This window comes from Lutjanus erythropterus, chromosome 1, assembly GCF_056507025.1.
Source record: "Lutjanus erythropterus isolate fLutEry1 chromosome 1, fLutEry1.hap2, whole genome shotgun sequence".
Classification (NCBI taxonomy): Eukaryota; Metazoa; Chordata; class Actinopteri; order Lutjaniformes; family Lutjanidae; genus Lutjanus; species Lutjanus erythropterus.
The window spans coordinates 9,261,687-9,280,637 of NC_139317.1; the positions used below are offsets into that span (position 1 = coordinate 9,261,687).

The 18,951-nt window shown below is 39.7% G+C and overlaps 1 protein-coding gene across 18 annotated transcripts in view; it reads right to left on the minus strand.

The window, feature by feature from the left end:
- The window catches only part of madd (MAP-kinase activating death domain), a 61,866-nt gene continuing 42,915 nt past the window's right edge, over window positions 1-18,951 (minus strand). For 8 of the 18 annotated variants that reach the window (XM_084735909.1, XM_084736068.1, XM_084735835.1 and 5 more), the window contains 15 exons: window positions 18,533-18,636; window positions 18,115-18,198; window positions 17,424-17,582; window positions 15,603-15,723; window positions 14,080-14,142; window positions 12,575-12,695; window positions 12,335-12,440; window positions 12,106-12,216; window positions 11,915-12,022; window positions 11,626-11,790; window positions 11,469-11,541; window positions 9,771-9,877; window positions 6,239-6,308; window positions 3,629-3,675; window positions 1-809 (listed from right to left, as the gene is read on the minus strand). In XM_084735909.1, the coding sequence (XP_084592035.1) occupies window positions 696-809; window positions 3,629-3,675; window positions 6,239-6,308; window positions 9,771-9,877; window positions 11,469-11,541; window positions 11,626-11,790; window positions 11,915-12,022; window positions 12,106-12,216; window positions 12,335-12,440; window positions 12,575-12,695; window positions 14,080-14,142; window positions 15,603-15,723; window positions 17,424-17,582; window positions 18,115-18,198; window positions 18,533-18,636 (1,553 nt within the window). In that variant the 3' untranslated portion in view covers window positions 1-695. The remainder of the gene's footprint in view (window positions 810-3,628; window positions 3,676-6,238; window positions 6,309-9,770; window positions 9,878-11,468; window positions 11,542-11,625; window positions 11,791-11,914; window positions 12,023-12,105; window positions 12,217-12,334; window positions 12,441-12,574; window positions 12,696-14,079; window positions 14,143-15,602; window positions 15,724-17,423; window positions 17,583-18,114; window positions 18,199-18,532; window positions 18,637-18,951) is intronic. The other 10 variants (XM_084736553.1, XM_084736737.1, XM_084736959.1 and 7 more) reach the window with 5 other exon arrangements.

The window sequence follows — 18,951 nt, forward strand, 5'->3', positions numbered from 1 at the left end:
TGAGAACACTCACATTATTTTAGGGTTCAAACACTTTGAAGAAGCGTTTACATGCGGTGCTCTGGTGCAGTATACAGTAGCATTTTCAGTATGGGACGTCCTGCACTACGAGAGGCTCTCTGGATGTTTCACCAGCTTAAACTTGGACAGACTGGAACTTTACAGTAACCACATATCACAGAATAACTCACACAGTCGTATGGAGACGGGGAAGGAAGGAGGGAGGCGGGGGACGGGAAGCTACTCTGTAGTGAACTGTCAAGGCTGTGCACGGGACCTGCATGCACTCTGTGCCTCGGGGCTAGAACCTCATTTCTCCCTCTTTTGGTAAAAACAGTTGGGTCTTGGCAGCGGGAACAAGAGAAGACTTTCACACCGAGGAGAAGAGCTCGAGGGGAGTCGCTTCTCCCGAGTTAAGGAGCAGGCAAACATTTAGCTAGTTGGTATGATCATCGGGACGACAGCGATGAGGGGCTGGAAGTATTTACACGACATCACAGACCAAACACGTCTACACAATAGGGTTGAAAAAGGCTTGTATATACAGGAGGAAGGAGCGGGGGGTCGTGTGCTTAGAGTAAAGTTAGGGATTGTCAGAAGTCTGTGGTTCTAGAGCTGAGATGCCGTTTCAAGTAGAGAGGCACACCGAGGATGTGGTGGAGGAGAGAAGGGGGAGAGGGCGCGTGGGGTGGAGACTAGCTAGGAAGGGGTCTCGGTGACAGAATCTTGGGTTTTCCTTCCGCCTCCTTCCCCTTCACTGCCGCCACGTAGGAGAAAAGGCAGAGGACCGAGTAACAGATCTGATGTGCCTGCAGGAGGAAGAAATAACCATGAAGAAGATTACAACCCATGCGTGAGGCAACATCTGTGTACAGTTAGAAACAACAAATAAGAGGGTCCCCTCAGTCTAAATACTGTAGGAATGTGGACTGTTGCATACTTCAAGAAGCATTCGACAGGTCTTTAAAAAGTTGCCCTACCTTCAGCCTCACTTTTAAATGTGTTTTGGGAAAATATGTGTTGATCACACTGTAACAACTACAAAACAAAACCACTGACCCAATAACCACTAATCCAAACTGCGCCTGTACATTTTTGCCTTTTAACTTGTCGAAACCTGCAGAAACTCTGTTTAAAAGGGAACCTGTGGAGTTTTATGACCACTGATAATAACATTGAGCAACATTTCTGTGAGGGAATTTCCTTTTTTTTTTTTTTGTGTTGAGCATGCTGGCCTTATGATAAACACGCCTGCTGCCAGTTTCACGATGTTCTGCTTATCGATAGCTCAAGAAGTGGAGCAATTTCCCGAAGGCTGCTATCGAGTTAACACAGATGTAAACAGTGCACAATTTAAATTCTTTCAAAATCAGCTCATCAAATGTTTTATGAGGAAGGAGATTAAGTCAACATGTTCGTGAGACCTCAAGGGTAACACTGAATAAGAGGGAGTCTTTGATTTGTCTGCCCTTCATGCTGTATTCTTCATGGCACATTTACCTGAACTGAAAAAAAAAAAAACAGATTGACCAGTGCATTGTAATTTATTTGTAATGTAGCCCGTTAGCTCCGGTTAGAGCTCACGTCAGAATATTGAAACTGAAATGTCCTAATTTTATCGTTTAAGATCAGTTCTGAGTTAAAGATGGAGTACAGTGTTAGATGGAGATCATGTTCAGACTGCTGTTGTGTTACTGAAAAGAGATCACTCTTAATTCTGCAGTTTAACCACATGATCATCAAGGCACAGGATAAAATGTGTGTTTTATAATACTCTGAGATGCGATTTTACAACTCTGGGAAGTTATCACAGTGACAGAGTTGTGTTTTGGTGTCTAACAGACTTAAAACTCAAGGATATTTTACTCAGACTGGATTTTTCCAGAACTGCATGTGATCAACACAACAGCAGACCCTTGTGTTTTTATATCAGTAATATACTGTAAGATGAAGCAGAGACATAACAGACTAAACTGAGTAAGGTGACTAAAGGGCTAAACTCTTAAAAGTTGCTGTAATCCTTTAATCACCGGAGGAAGTCACACTGCTTCTCTCTCATGCTTTGATTCCAGCGAGCTTGGCTCCATGACGTCACATTTCTGATGCCCTTTTGTCCTGCTTCATATCCCACAGAGCATTTCATGTTTTGCCTGCCTGATTTTGTTGATTTGGCTATTGTTTGATTTTTGTACTTCTACCATAGTTAAGTAGGCTACATAGTTAAACTGTTTCTTTTTTATTCTTCGTGTGAAAGGCTCATTGCAAGGGTGAAAAAGTCTCCTTCAACAACAGTCACATCAAGTAAAGTTTAGGTCCATCTTGACTTGACAGCCACATTACATCCATCTTCTTTATAATTTTTGGTTTGCTCCTGCTCTCAACCATATTGCTGTTTCGCTATTAGGACCCAAAATCCTCTGGCCAGGTGAGCAGTTATGCTGTTCTTTTCCAGTAGACAGTCAGTGTTGTTGCATAGGAAAAAAAAAATAAAGAAATAGTCGTCCTTTCAGTCTGCCTCAATTAAAGTGGCAAACTTGTCACACAACTACCTTATTGAATCTTCAAGTGATGTATTCCAGACATCTGTCACTTTTTTATTTCATTAAGACACTTTATTTTGCTGTGTTGGTGCTGTTGAACCAAAGCAGGTGTTTTATGGTAGGGCCATACTTATTTTCACAAAAAAAAATTAAAAACTTTGGTTACAACGTCACCAAGCCTCTTCTCTGATTCACTCTGATCTACGGACACAATTAGTACACGCGTGTTTTACTCAGTAACATCATGAAGTAGCCTGTGATGAGGTATTTGCCACAGACACACAAAAAGACTGGCCACTTTTACACACAGCTGCTCTCATCCATCCTTTTTTCTTTCCTTGTTTCTGACCAATAAGCTTGCAGCACGATGGCGTGCCTTGTTTTTGAAGGAGACTAGCATTTTTTGCTTTTTTGTTGAGCATGTTCCACCTATGCAATGAGCCGTGAACAAGAAGAATAAGCATAGTACACCTCAAATATTCAATGTACCTGTATGTGATGAACAGAAAGACTGAGCAGCGCTTCTTCTCTATTGTGTTTTGCTTCTTTTTTCATACATTTTTACAGTCTGTAGTCTGCGCAGGGTGTTTTATTTAGAATATTGACCAGATGCTCTTTACCATTCCTGTCTCTGACGTCCTGCCTGGCTCCATCTGCTCTGTGCAACTCGAGGCGGCTTCCATCAAAAATAGACCAGGCACTCTTTTTTAAGCAGGGTAAAGCGGAGAACATTTCTAAAATGCACTGCGGTGCTTCTGGATGAATTGCCCACAATCGGCTCAAGTGGCCACGTCACAGCCAGAACGCGATGCAGCCGAGCCCGCTAGAATCAAGCCATTAATGATGAAGCTCACACATTTTTATAAAGTGTTAAGTGCTTCCAGTGGGAATACAGCTTTAGTTTTCAGACCTAAGTTCATGTTAGTTTTCTTACAGATGAGACTCCATAGTGTTGCTGGTGTCATGTTTATAGATACAAATGTCAAATATTGTGAGTCACATTTCTACTGTCACACCTTGTGACTAACAAACAGTCAGGATGACCTGATAAAACAGTACTGACTCTGACAGAAGAAGTGAGGACTCACCATGGGGGTCTTGTACTTGTGGATCACCACTTCTTTAGTTTCAGGAACTATGCCGGTGCAAGAGACAAAACAAAGAATTCAAAGGCAGCAGGAACCTTAATGAGTTAACTGTTTAAGAGCTTTGGGGATTACAGGGGTGCACTTTTATACAAAGGTGTAAAATGGGATGTGGGCCAAGAAGAGTCCACCTCAACAGTCAGCAGGACATGAAATTTAGACAGGAGACGGTGACAAGAGCATAAATGCCTCGTCGACTTTAGGTTACAGGCAAAATTGTGCTGTTAAATCCTGGCCATGTTGAAATATATTAATATTCGGACTATGTCAATAGTGTGTGTCATGATTAAAATGTTTATATATTAAATCTGAACTGCAGGTGAGACATTCATGGCCCACAAAATGGACAAATAAAAACACGTCTTATAACAAGAGACTGCAAAGGTTTTAAAGTGTAAACACAAGAAAAAAAAGGACAACCTCCCCTTCCCGACCCCTGACACCCCAGAGAACGGAAAGTTAAGAGACATCACAGAGAAGCAGCTACAAGAGGCCAAAATCCTTTGACCCAGGACCATGTCAGTGTCCACAGTGGACAGATTGACTTTTCATTAGTAACTGTGAACCCATAGCAGAGATGAGAAGGCTGAGATCTGGACAGATGTGAAATGTTAAAGCCCTCTGCTCAGCAAACCCCGCTACCCCCCCCCCAAAAAAAACAACAACAGTCCCATCACAGATCTCCACTTGCTGAGATCCAGAGGCAGACTGTCAGAGGACACATGGGAGATGGAGTCTGGGGGTGATCTCCGAAATGAAAAGCAAGTGATGAGGGAAGCGGAGGGAAACTCGTGGTACAACAACAGAAAAGGTGAATCAATGAAAAGGATCGAGTGAGGAAATTACTCTGCACGGAATCAGTTTGAATAAGAAAGGAGAAAGGTGACAACACTTTACCTGCTGGAGAATGAAGGTTTTCATAGTGGCAAAGATGAGGGCAACATTACAAAAGCAGCACAGAGACACGACAGTAACCCAGCCTGGCACTCAACTTCAGCCTCTGACAATCATATGCTGCACCGTCATAACTGTGAGTCAGCTTTTTGACTTCTTTTCAGCGATGCAGACAGTGTACTAAACCTCCACACTCCTCACTACAGTCTGAAACACAAAGGCAGTCTGAGCTACAGAACAATCCCTCTACGCTCTCTTCTCTCCATTAAGCCACTTGCTATATCTGACTCCTTTTTTAAGAAACCTTCTTAATAAATGCCTGTACCGTTTAAACTTTTCCCTCCGTGAATTTAAATGAAAATGTGGGCTATAGAAACTGTTGCTTTTCAATGAGTCTTTTAAAACATGACTAACACCTAGTGAGAGATTAAACTACAACTTATTCTTTGCTAGTGATTTTCTTTTTCCAGGAAACTTCATCACAAATCGTTGCACGGCAAGATGAAATATTTATGTTGCCCTCATTTACTGATTACAAGTAAATTAAGAGTGTTACTGTTGTTTCTGGCACAACAGTTGCTGTTCCTCTCCTTCTGTTATGGCTAATAATTTCTCATTAAAAATATGAATATATGGATGTTTGCTAGTGTGTGCAATCTTATCATTTATCTTCTTCTCTTATCTCTTCTTACCTCTTCTTCTCTCTTCTTATATTTGCCCTCTTTTTCACTTTCTTTTTCTCTTCAGTTCTTTTAATATTTTAACAGATTGAGGTATGCACTGGAAAGTGCCCTAATCAAGCCTTTCTGAGGTTTTTTTTTTGTATGTACCAATCACATTTGATTCAGTTCATCTACAGATTAAGTTGTATCTTTTCAATGTTATGAACAAATGAAAGTTAACACATTTGAAATGATACAGTATCGATTAATTATAGTATCAAAAGTACCAAAGCTATAGAAAAAAAAATAAGTGTTCATTTATGACGTCAGTTCAGTCTTTATTGTCCTGACTGAAATTTGGCTTGAAGCACAGCAAAACTAGTTCAGTGGATTTTCATGTACCAGCACAACGTGCACGTTGTTAATAAAACAAACAAAAAAGAGATTATCCTCTTTTGTGCAATTAGGACTTGTTTTTCTTTTTGTTCCGATATCATAAGAGGTATTGAGAATCCGGTTTCAGTAATCCCTTATACATAGTTACTTTGATTTTAATTATTTTATTAAACTTAATATGAATCTAACTCTAAAAAATGAACTGACATTGCCTCTTATAATGGAACAATTTAATTTTAATTTCTATAAAAATATGTGAAAAATGCATATGTGACTTTCTGTCCTCACACTTCACTTTAAGACTTCACAGACTGATTGTTTCTCTAACCAGCTCTGTCCTTTTATATCAGCTAAATGAAGAAATGTCACTGCTTCCTCTGAACTTCCTCTTCCACTAAACTGTAATTTAAAGAAAACCACCTCTTCTGAAGAATTCATCACTCACTTAATCACCTAAAGACATCAGTGTCTCAGTGCTCCTCGAGGAGAGCGAGTATCCAATTTAGTGAACCCTTATTAGCTCTCGTCGATACATTTTGCCATGAAGCTGAGTTACTGCCGTGCCGAGTACAGGCCTAGAATCAATAGATGGTGTAATTACCAAATTCCTCCAGGACAAAGACTCCCTTCACTGTATTGCACTTTTTAATGTGACTCAGCTCTATGAAAACCTAAAAACAAACAAAAAACAAACAAAACAAGACAGAACATTATTAACTCAACAACACTGGATGAAAAGTAAACACTTCATATTTAAAAAAATTAACCATGTTAAACTTGTTTTATTCAGTATGAAAGGTTAAAATAAAACAACTACACATGGAATGCAAGCTCTTTAACAGCTAACGAAAGAAAAGAAAAGCACACTATGAGAAGTTTCCATGATCAAACGCATACATGGGCGACGGTTAAATGAGGAGAAATGCATTTTAGTCTGCTCAAAGCTCAAAACTAATTCAACATCAATGAAGTGTATCAGTACTGGAGTAATTTACAGTTATATTTGGATGTAAACAGCAGAAGTTGTTCAAAACAACACATTTTATTTTATGCTCAGAGATGCAATATGGCCCATATGATGCATACATGGAAGTTCCATATAAAAATGTAGACAAGGACACAAAATTAGATTTGCCATACAGCTACAACAGTTAAAAGAAAAGATAGAGAAGAACAAAAAGGAACCCAATAAGATGTAACTGCTAATAAGCAAACACAGCAGAGGTTGTGTACCTTCCGCTCCTTGCAGGGGGAGAGAGCATGGGAGAGAAATGGTTTGGATTATTATCGGACAGAAGAGCACAAACACTCGACGACACTCCGAGAGGGCGCTATCCACAGGAGCCTCGTACGGATTCAGATCAAGAATCTAGCTAAGAAGTTACCAGAGCCAATATGAAAAAAACCCATCACAGCCCCAGAAACTAGGAAATAGGAGAGAAATAAAAGAGGACTAGAGGTTTGACTAGGGTATTGAGAGCTGGATTCACCTTTGTTTTCCTGGACTTTAAACATCTCAGTCCCCCAGAGCCCTCCATGCCTCCTCCTCCAGCAACAAGGGCTGGCACCAACACCACTTGCTCACACAGCAGAACAGATAAATGAGGGCAGTCACTGATGGACAGGAAATCCCGACGCTACGATGTTAAAAATGTCACCTCCGACACCATCTCACTGCAGAGCTGCCCAGAACCCGACCCAGTGCTCGCTCACTGAAACGCTATCATGTAAAATAAAGCTCCTGCTGAGGGTTTGGTGAAGTGTTTTTTAAAAAAAAACCATAAAAACGATCCATGTAGTTTCATGAGCTGATCTGCAAATCTGATCTGAGTTTCTCTATCTGACAACTGTAGCGAAGCGGCTAATGAAAATCGTTTTTTCTAGATGTGGTATATGTGGTGTGAAACTCATATCTGAGGTTAATTGTGTTCCGCTTGTATGGAAATTAAAAAACTTTTCCATGTGACACTCTTCCCCTTGCAATATAAAGCGAAAAAATTCAACTTGAGCCATAAGAGCCTGAGGTAGAAAAAGGTGGAAGCAGCAAGAATAAGCAGGCAGTAATCATAATAATGACTCAGTGCAGCAAGATCCAAGTTACAGGGTCGGCTCACCCAAATCATAAAAAGACATTATATCTGGCTAAGCAGAAAGTTTTGGTTGTACAATAAAGATTAATGGAATTTTATTTGTGATGCTCGCAGCGAGGAAAAATTACATTTAAACCTGCAGTGCCTGACTTTTTGGACAGCTGGTGGAAGCAGAATCAAGCTACAAACACAACACTGACATGATCAAATTTTAATTTGATGAAAGTTGCTCATTTGTGCATCCAGCTGAGCAACTTCATCTTTCATGTGGAATCCTGATTCTGTCTGTTGAATCGATGATGAATCTAAGTCCAATATTCACTTTCCTTTTAGCTCTTTTTTGCTCTCAAACATCTCCTGAGGGAAATCTCTTTCTCTTCACTTAGTAAATCCAGCTGCTAACCTCGTCCATGTGTCGTTTGGTGCTGAACAGTCAGCGCACTGTGGGTTGTACAGGATGAAAACAAAGCTACAGTATGAGAGGGCTGAGATTGAACCAAAATAGTAACGCTGCTGGCCACAAAATCTAAACAATGTGCTTTAAGACACTGGAAAGATCTGCAGAACTGAAAGGAGAACATGTGAATCTATGGGTTCATTGTTCTGGACACAAATGCCAAAAATAATTGACCAGTTTCAGCTTCTCAAAAGTGAATTATTTGCTCATTTTCTTGATAATGAAATAAATATCTATTTTTTGGACTGTTGCGCAGACAAAACAAGAAAAATGAACCAACTGTTTTGCACAGCTAACAGTGCCATCACAGAACAAAAAATTTTAAGTACAAATTTCTCCCTCTTAGGTTCTGATCTTCTCTGAAAAGAGAGTAATACAGGACAAATGAGCAGGAGATACTGTATGTACACTGTAGCAGAAAAAAGCTATTCAATTTTAGTTGGTACTATTTGTAGTTCCAACAAAGTCTCACCGCTGTGAAGTCTTTGGATTTTCAGTAACCAGGACTATGCTGCTGCTTTATACTTGTACCTGCACCACTAATGAGATTCCATTCACTTCCACTGCAATGGACTGTAAGCAGAAAACTATCTCAAATATCTCAAAACCTCATCCATTTTAACCAAAACCGTCTGCATGGATAGATACCACAAAAGAATAAGTGAGAATCTGTCTTCTTTTCTTATAATTTGGATGAACCAACCTTTTAAATGACTTTTGTTGTTGAAAAATCAGTTTAAAGATCTGAAGAAGAACATAGCTGTTCAATCCTTTTTACTCTTATTAATAACACCTCACAGTTTTGTTTAATTGTTTTTAAGATGCTAAATATGTCTGAAGTGTCTGTTAGCTGCATTGGGTCCCTGATCTCTCAGCATGGTCCCTTCTCAGACTCTTCACCTACAGAACATTGTTCAATCACAGCTCCACATTCTAATAAACCTGCAGAAAAGACGAACCCCGACTACGACTACCTGCGCAGATGTGAAGACAACACATGACGATGTTCAAGGGTCCAAACTTAAATGTGAAAAGTTGCTATTGAAATAGCCAATTATTAATGAAAAGTCTTTGCTCAAGGTCATCCGTCTTACCACTGATGCACAACACACACACATTAACACTTCATCTCCTCCCACACAATAAATGAACAATGAGGTTTGAGCACCACGGATGTAAAAAGAAACTCGTGTGGAAGGATGTGTTAATACTGTTTTTGGGAAACACATGCATATGAACACACACGCACAAACAAACAAACAAACTGAAACTGAAAAAAAGCAAATCCAAAAAAGCAAAAGCACAAACAGGAACTCTTCCTCTAAGGGTTGAACATCAGGTACAATTAAATGCCAATCAAACATGTTGTCAGTCATCGCTAACGTTTTGACTACTGAGATTTCTTTTGAATGACAATAGAGGAAGATGTCACGAGATGAAAGGAAATGAGGCAAACAGGAGAGATGAGCACAGAGGTGGACAGGAGAAGGACGGGATGAACTCTGAACCATCATGAGTGATTTTTATCTTCATGCCCTTTGTGTGAGATGAGCAGCAGTTTCTCTGCTGTGGTACTGGCCTCTTACCTGGCTGTGCATGAATTTAAGGTTGATTCCCTCCAGTGTGACCTGCAGCAGTCCACCTTCACCAGTTTTCATGTCCTGGACCGGGAACTCTCCGCCCAGCTCCGGACCTGAACAAGACCACATCCAAGTATTAGAGCTGGAGGATGATAAAGTCTCAAAAAAAAAACATCAAACCTAAGCAGTCTGACTGCACGCAGAAAAGAAAAACATTAGACAGCGCTGGGATGTGGGGCAGGAATGTTTCAACTTGTCCTTGTTGATTTGAATTTTTATGTTATAAACTGACTCCAAAATGCGAGAAGAATCACAGAATTTTTAAAGGGAAATCACAACACTGCACCCCCAGAAGAACAGGAGTGTAACTGTGCCTTGATTCTTCCCAAACTGTTTACTGCAGTACACCGGGGTAATATGAGACTCTAGTTGGGCACAACCTGTGAACAATTATTTATGTGTAATCTCAAGTGTTGGGGTGACACATTATTAAGTAACTCATCTGATTACTCTTTTGCTGTAAAAAGCAACTTAACACATCAGTTTTCCAATTCATGTACTCAGTTATTTAGAACTGATGCCACCTGCACCTGTTAACAAAGGAGACACTGAGGGTGACTTCTCTGAAATCGTCAAGTATCTAAAGTCAGGTCTTGAGATGGATATATAATGACAAATCTTTCTTTTTCATAAATACTCCAACACCATCCAGTGCGCCTGTGGAAAAGCTTTATAGCCTTGGAAGTCTCGTCAGAGGAACCGACTGTGTGAAACCTCTGCATAAAAAAATGAGCAAACTAGGTTTACGTGATTAGAAAAGCTTGTGCACTTTTCAGTCTGTAGGGCTGTGTTCTGAGAAGCTCACTGGTTCATAAGTTAAATGTTGAAGGCTATAGAAACTCTTGTTTTATTGTTTTCATAGACACAGCTCTGTAATATGCCTCTGCCCATTCCACTGTTAGATTGTCAAAAAACTAAGCACTAAGAATCACAAAGTCATTTTCATTTTTGGTAACGCAAAAGTACTTTAACAAGTTACTTTTCCCAGTAGTAACGCTGTAATGTAACAAGTTGCTTTTTTATTTATACTGTATTTGAGAGTACCTGGATTAGAGTCTTTTATAATAATGGATACGTGATATTTAATATTGAAGAATTTCATGCTGACCAATGCTTTCCATTTTGGACATTTCAAAACCTCCACACTGCAGACATACTCATGTCTCTGAGCATAATTCAAGCGTCATTTTATCTGCCTGTCATATCAGCAGAAATAATCATTTTGGACTGATAACAATATTTCATTTGAAGGCCTTTATCAACTGATGTCAATGACATGCTGATATTATCGTGCATTCCTATTCGTAATAACAATTTTCCATCACTCACCTATTGACCAAATGATGCTTCCATTTTTTCAAACAAATTACTAATCTTTTGGCAACAAGCTCTGCCTTCTCTCTGCTTTACCAAAAATATGCTAAACTGTGACCCTGAAACCAAGTTACGTGTCTCATTAGTCTCAGGAGAAGCTCAGTCATCTTTGAAAGAGATAAACTGTTAAAAATGTAAAAAGGTCATGCTGGATGGACATTTTTCAGAAACCCAGAAAGAAAGAAAAACACAAAGAAAAGAGGTGGGAGGAAAGAGAAAGAACAAAAGTGCAAAAAGCACAAGGTTAGGCACAGTCAGCTCATTCCATACCTGGTTTAATGCTTTGCTGTCTTGCTGCAGCTCTTTCCATACTGTCTTTCACACAGTAGTAGAGTTCACGACACTAGAATGAAAAGAGGAAAATTATTTGAATTTCTAATTGATGATTTTACAAGAGAATAGGATGCAGAGAGATACGGTTTCTGACCTTTTTGGTATAGAACTTGTTGAGCTGCGTCTCTTGGCCGTTGCGTCTCCACAGACACAGCACCTTGGTCTTGGGGCAGTAAGTCATGTTGATGAGCTTCTCGTACCACCAGCGCTCATAAACTGTGCCGATGTTGCTGCGCAGGACTATGCAGTCATCACAAACCTGAAAACAAACAGGAGTTAAATTTAGTTTAAGTAAAATAATCAACAATATACCTTCTAAAAGTTACAGATACAATCACAGATGTAATATCAGGGTTTAAACTTAGAGGCGAGACTTTGTGTACCTCCATGAAAAAGATGTCTCCTGTGGTATCAGTGCCAGCGTGTACAACAAATGTTTGCTTCTTGATGTGACGGCTTCCACTGGGCCTGATGGGCAGCTCCCGGCCGTTCTAAAAACACAGTTCAGAACAGAAAGTTACAAAGGATGAACAGGATCTGAGCTAAGCGAATTCAAATAGGGACAGATACTCACCATGGTGGCCAGTTTGTCCAGTATCTCATTGATCTCTTGGCTGTATGTGAGGCCGATATGGGACTTCCCCATCAAACGCCTCACTTTTTTCCTGATGTCATTTTTGTTCAACTAAACAAACAAAAACATCCACAGGGAACAAAAGTTAAGATATCTGGAGGTACAAAAACTGGGCACGGAACAGTTCAACAAAAAAAAATGTTGTTTTATGAGAAACAGGCTTCCGTACTTTCATCATTAGCATGTATGCAATCATATTGTGCAGCAGGGTAGCCAGGAGTCTGTCTTCATCATCCTCCAGACGCTTGCGGTCATGTTCTCCTAGTGACAAGTATCTGTGTTGACAAACAAAACATAGAAAAGCACATATTACTAGTCCATGACCAGAATCACAAAGTTATCTACTAACTGTGAAAAATGTGACGCTAACAAAAAAAAATAAAATAAAAATAGTAAAGCCGTGTTGAACCTTTCAATCATCTCCTGGGGTCCCTGGTCCATGCCCATGCCCTCACGCTCCAACATCACAGCATCTAAGTAAGCGTCCTCCCAGAACTGTAGCTGGTCCCACAGTGTGGAGCGCTCCTTACCTGAACACATGGACACACGTACACATGTAGCTCCTAAAATGTGCAAAGGTTCATCCACAACGCAGCTGATCCACTCACAACCCATAATGTATGCAGCCACAAGCATCTATTCAAAGTTCTGAGAACACGTGAAAAAGATAGATATGTGTTGGCAATACAAATTATATATATATTATATTATAAGTTACTAGTTATTGGAAATGTCTGAATCGCACAAGTCTGAAACAATCCTATGAGGCCATCACTGGAATCTAATTCCACAAATACTTTTAAACAGAATAAATAGACGTGTAATAAAGACAAAAAACTGCACAGCATTCGAATGCTGATCTAGAACGCAAACGTCATCATTCGACATTATGAATGAAGTTTTAAATTAATCAGTACAGCCTTCGTTAGTTACTACAATGTTTCAGTAAAGTGGGAAACTGATATTGTAACATGTTACTGTAGCTCTACTTATCAACTATATCTGCAAGTTTATAGGTTTCAGTCATGCAGAAAGACAACAGTATAAGTCACTTAGGCCAACTGATAATGCACATCATGTTTGTTGTAGTATAACACTATACACTTCCTGATGAGACTCACAACTAAAAGATCTATTAAAAATTTTAAGTGTTTTGAGAGCAGCTATCATTTTTAAGGGCCAACATTGCATTTATTGTGGCATTTACTAAGTGCTGCTCTTTGTAACCTCATTATATGGACTGAGGAAATTACATTTTCTTCTTCTTCTAATTTAGAAATAAATTTGTAAATAGCTACAAAATTATTAAAACCATAAAACAAAATCTATGACATAAAAGAAATAAAACTAATCGTTTTTACAAGATGCAAAATAGGAACAAAATATTTCACTTGTAATATCAGTGGCTGAGCCAGTTTCCCACCTCTACTGACTGCAGGAACTCATTGGAAATCTTGACATTTCCTAATATTATTTACTAGCTGGTGGCTCGTATGAGTGCGCTCAACTCATAATTACATTTCTGACAGCACTTGAAGGCAACATACACTTATCCAATATGCAAACCCATTAAATGTTAAGCTTTTGGGTTAACATGAAAGGTAGTCAGAAGGCTGGTTGAAAAAGTAGGTGAGCAGAAAATAAAATGTTGTTACAAAGTTAGACCAAAGGTGAACAGAAAACACGCACACTCTGCTGTATTTGATATCCCTGTGAGGGAAAGCTGTGACCAAATTCTGCAGAGCTGCTTACATTTTCCACCTCTATCAGATGTGCAGCTCACCAACAGACAGGAAAAACCCACATCACATCAAAGATTAAACACAGAACTGCTCCATGCGAACAATGGATACACTCTTCCAACACACACACACAAACATTGGAAAAAGGGCAAAGGCAAGAGATTAGCCCTACTTAGAGAAAAGGTTTCCATGGCAGCATCCTCTAGTTGATCCCAAACGGAGCTCTTATCGCGGCCTGGAAGAATTTCCCAGGAGGAGCAGCAGGAGGGACGAGAAGCAGTGAGAGCAGGAGGGGGTTAGGCGGAGAGGTGAGTAGGTTTAATGGCAAAAACAAAAGCAGAGCGAGCCGAGAACCACACCAGAGGAACAAAAACAAAGACAAACAAAGATATCGCACTCATATACACATTGACCTATACACAGGATGCAATTTTTCAAAAAATATGTTTAACACAGTCAAGTAGCTGTGCAATAATCCTGTTACTGTGATCTGTGGTGATGAGACTATATGTTTGTGATCTGTTTACACAGAATATTCAGTCTTACTATTCAGTTCTTATTGTTTAAAGATGTTTAAAGACTGTTGTTTTGTATGGGTTAAATTAGAATTAAACTCAAGTAACTAGCAGCAGCTGCAGTCATGACTTACCAAAATGCAAATAAATATTCTTAAGATTATTTTTGTTCTATTTCTTCAAAGGGACAGTTCACCCCAAAATGAAAACACAAACTTGTTGTGAGCAGTTTCATGTAAGAACTATTTTCTGTCAGCTTAACTACAACCAAATAACCGCACATCCACTCATGGATGAGAGGTTACAGCTCAGCCGGGGAGGACGCCATTACTGTTTACATCTCACGCTGTCACGAGCATGAGCCTCTCATCCATGCGTAGGTGCATGCTGCCTTCCACATGGTGATACTGTTGGTGGGTGTAATTCGGTAGAAAGGAAATGTCTCCTGCATTAAACTGCTCACAACAAGGTCTGTGGATTATCTTAAGTAACCGATTCACTGGGATTGAGTTTTTCAAAAGTACTTTTTAGTGCTTTCAGTTCCATTCTACAAATCTCTGCAACTCACACCAAAAGTAGATCTAGATGGATAAACAACACTACAGGCCAGAGGAAAAATATATTTTTTTGACTTTAGGTTGGACAGTGGACAGTCACATTATGTAAAGTCATATCTGATAAAAAGACATCAGGGCATGACCTTTTACCTTTTGACTTATATTCAGTTCACTGTTTCATAACAAACATTTAACATTACACCCTTTCTAGGTAATCACATGTCTGACTTCTGCTTTTTCTCCTCATAAAAATAAGTCCTTCCACTATTAGTGAAATTTCACTGTAATAGGCAAACCAAAGCAAGAGCTTGCACAAGTTAAAGGAAGCAAAAGGTCACCATAGCTAACAACAGATGAATTAGTGTAGTTATTAGTGGAAGATAATATTTAGGGTTGTGTGGTTCAAACGATTTTCTTTGACAAAGAGATAATGTTAGTAAAGCAATGCAAAACATTCTAGTGACAGTGACAGGAACGAGAAGATAAATCCTCAAATCACACTGTTGAGAGTTATACAGAACACAGGAAGGACACAATTTCTTGAAACATCAGAATAAACGTCAGCTGTTTGACAGAACTGTGAGAGGTAGTGAAGAAGTAAACTGGAGAGCAGCAGGACATACCCAGCAGGCCTTCACAAAGGTAAATCCTCGTACTGATGTCCTCCATGGGCTGCGCAGGCGGCCCCTTTGCCATAGCAAGTGCATGATCTTTTGCACTTGGTTTCAGAGTGTGGGTCTTTCCCTGTGGAAACAGGATACAGTCAGTCAACACCTACAGTAGTACAGAGACCAAAGTACCACTTCATGTATTTTGAGTATTGTTTTATCTGTTTATGCCCTATATTGATCATAGCATCATGTGTACTAGAGATCAGGGACTGAGACCGCAGGCTTCCCCTCGGTCAAAGCTTGGAAAGGCGCCCCCCTTAGTTTACTTTCCTGGTTTCACTCAAAACCTGGATGTCTATGGGATCGTGATTATGTTATTTGATCACATAGACACTCAACAGTAGAGCCAAGATATATACAAAAAAACCTGTTTATCCAAAGTCATTCATTAGATTCTGACTGGAAAACTGAGGAAAACTGCAAAAATTCTCCAATGTCTATGAATTACCTCTTCAAATAAATCACACACATTTTGGCAATTCTGTGTGATCTCATTTTGATAACTTGAGTAATAAATAATGAAATATTTTTTTCACTTTCATTCACTGAGCCTCACCTGAAACAGTTTGTAGCCCCCCCTGGGTAGGCCCGCCTCCCACTTCGAAAACCTTTGCTGTAAATTATTCAGGTTGAACACCTTTATCCAAGTGATAGTCTGGTTCCAGGAATACCATAGCAAGTACAAAAAAAGAGGGCTCTAATGCCCTCGGTGTGATGCAGCCAGTTCTGCAAGAGTTTTTCCTCTGGTAATATCACCTGCCGAGTTGTTCAAGGAATCAATACACCTCGAGTCTGAAGGATTAGTGCACTTAAGAATCTCTGAGATAGGACGGGCCAAGAATATCTTGTATTGGCAGGACTCTGAATAAAAACAGAACAGTTATGGAGTTCACATCATGGAGCTGTGGAGAGGGAGAGTCAGCTCTGTTTACAGCACATGACTCTGAGCAGAGAATAATGAGTTGCTATGTTGGTAGCACTCTTGAATAAGCCATGAATATAGAGACATGAACCTGCCTATTCATTGTTCTCAAATATGCAACAGAAGAGGGACCTGTCTGCGCAAATCCAGGCAGAAACATTCAGGCGCAAAACAAAAATCTGCAAGGCACAGTGGAGAAAGATCTGCACACTCTCAAACTCCAAACGAATAGATTAATTTCTTTTTAAGGCACAGTTTCGATCTACTGTAGGAAGATCTTGTGGCTCAAAATATTGCCCTAAAAGAGATTTTAACTATTTGAGGTCTAACAGTGTGCAGACCTTTCTCATTTATGCCCTGCACAAACTTCCAACCACAAGCTGCTTAAGAGGCATCACAAAACACATACGAGTGTCTCCGCCCTGTCTATATATAAATACTGCAGAACTGATGAAGACGTCTTTCTGCTCAATTTGATGGTTTTCCGTAGTGTTTTGAAATAAAACAACAAATGTTGCTCATTTCAAGTGCTTTCACTGTTCACCAGTAGCTGAGCTTTAACCAATCATCACCACACAGAAACAATTTTCCAGAACATTAAACTTCACATCTTTTTTTCAGGTGTTTTATAAGTTGTGGAAAAATAGTCAGCAGTCGTCCAGTTTTTTGAGTATCCATGGGAAACCTGACATCCCATCAATTCCAGGCACCTTCTGTGGGGATTTTTATAACTAATTAATGGCATTATGAGCTCAAAGAAGTAAGTTTGCAATTAAAGAGTCTCATTTTAAGTTGGCCATTGTCTCAAACAAGAATCTACACATTTTATTTATACTGAGTTTTATACTTACAAACACAGTGCTGGTGGCTGGATTGGTTTCGATCTCGCTGTCAGAAAGAGTCCCTCTGGACTGATTTAAATGAGGAGCAACTCTCCCACCGAGGCCGTCTCCTGCCGTGCTGCTCAGGTCACTGTCAGCCCCCAGAGTCTCTCCAGAGCTATTGCTTATCTAAAAACATAAGAATCCACGTGTAAGAACGATGCACAAGTGTAGATGTTTCGCATGCAGAAAGATTTACTGAACTGAACTGAACTGATAAAGGTCTGAGGACTGAAATGTCATAAATACAGGAAAAACAGATAGTGAACAGGATTATTTTCTTACACAAATCCGTAAAATTCAACCTGACAAATTTGGCATCTTCAAAAATTTTAGGGTCTCCACAAGAATTTAAAATACAATTTTATGGGGTTAAAAAATATTTGGCTGCATGCCATTAATTTGTGATGACTGGTACTGGCTGATTAAGAGGAATCAGGTAGATAGACTATATATATGCAGACTAACTAAACTTTCAAAACTTTCAAACAGAATACTGTTAAAGATTCGTCCAGCTCCTAACAATGTGCTGAACATGCCACTCATTTACCTATTTTTCCTTGTTCATGAACGGAAATCAACAATAAAGAGGGCTTAAAATGGTTGCACCAAAAATACCACCCTGGAACAAAGCATAATGTCTGAGTTGGCTGTGCCCTACCACTGTGCTGGCCTCTGAGTCCTGGCTGGTGCTTCTGGTCAGGATCGGAGGTTCTGAGCTTGTTACAGATTCTGTGTCGCTCTTCTGTAAACCCAAACAAAAACAAGGAGGAGAGAATTCAGTGGTCGTCAGTAAAAATGTGTTTTGTAACAGTCAAAGACCAACACCATACAAGCCATGAAAGTTGGCAGCACAACAGACCCCTCTGAAGGACACAAGGTCAGAACACAGTGCTGAACGTAAATCTGTATGAACTGAACACTGACACTAAACATCAGTTTGTTATGTGTGCAACCTGCAGCCCTTAGGATTTCACAGGTGTCACAAACAGCTGTTTCCTACATGTTTTTCACATTAATGTAATTGTGTACTTGAGAAGAGCAACAAATTTTCACATAACAACACTCCATGAACAAACCTGAGATCCAGATGTGACACTGAGGCCACTGTCAGCACTGATCTGTGATTTCTTCTCCTCTGCGTCCGTCACCTGGGGGCGCTGCTGCTTTGCTCCTTCTGACCCTGCAGGACAGACATGATTATCAGCATGTTTTCATGAACAGAACGACATTATCTTCTTGCCTTACTGAGAGTCGCCTCACTCAAAGCCAACACAGCACAGCAACACTGATGCTACGGCCATTAAAATGCCAAAGCCTCTATTTAAACACTGCGTTGCACTTGTGACACAGCAAAGCAATCAGAATAACAGTACCTTATTATTTTATTAAATAGTTTTTATATTGAAGAGTCAGAGCCTTAAGCTGCCTCGAGCTACAAATGACTATAATATATCTAATCTTAAGAGGTAAGAAAACTTGGTACATTAAATATTTT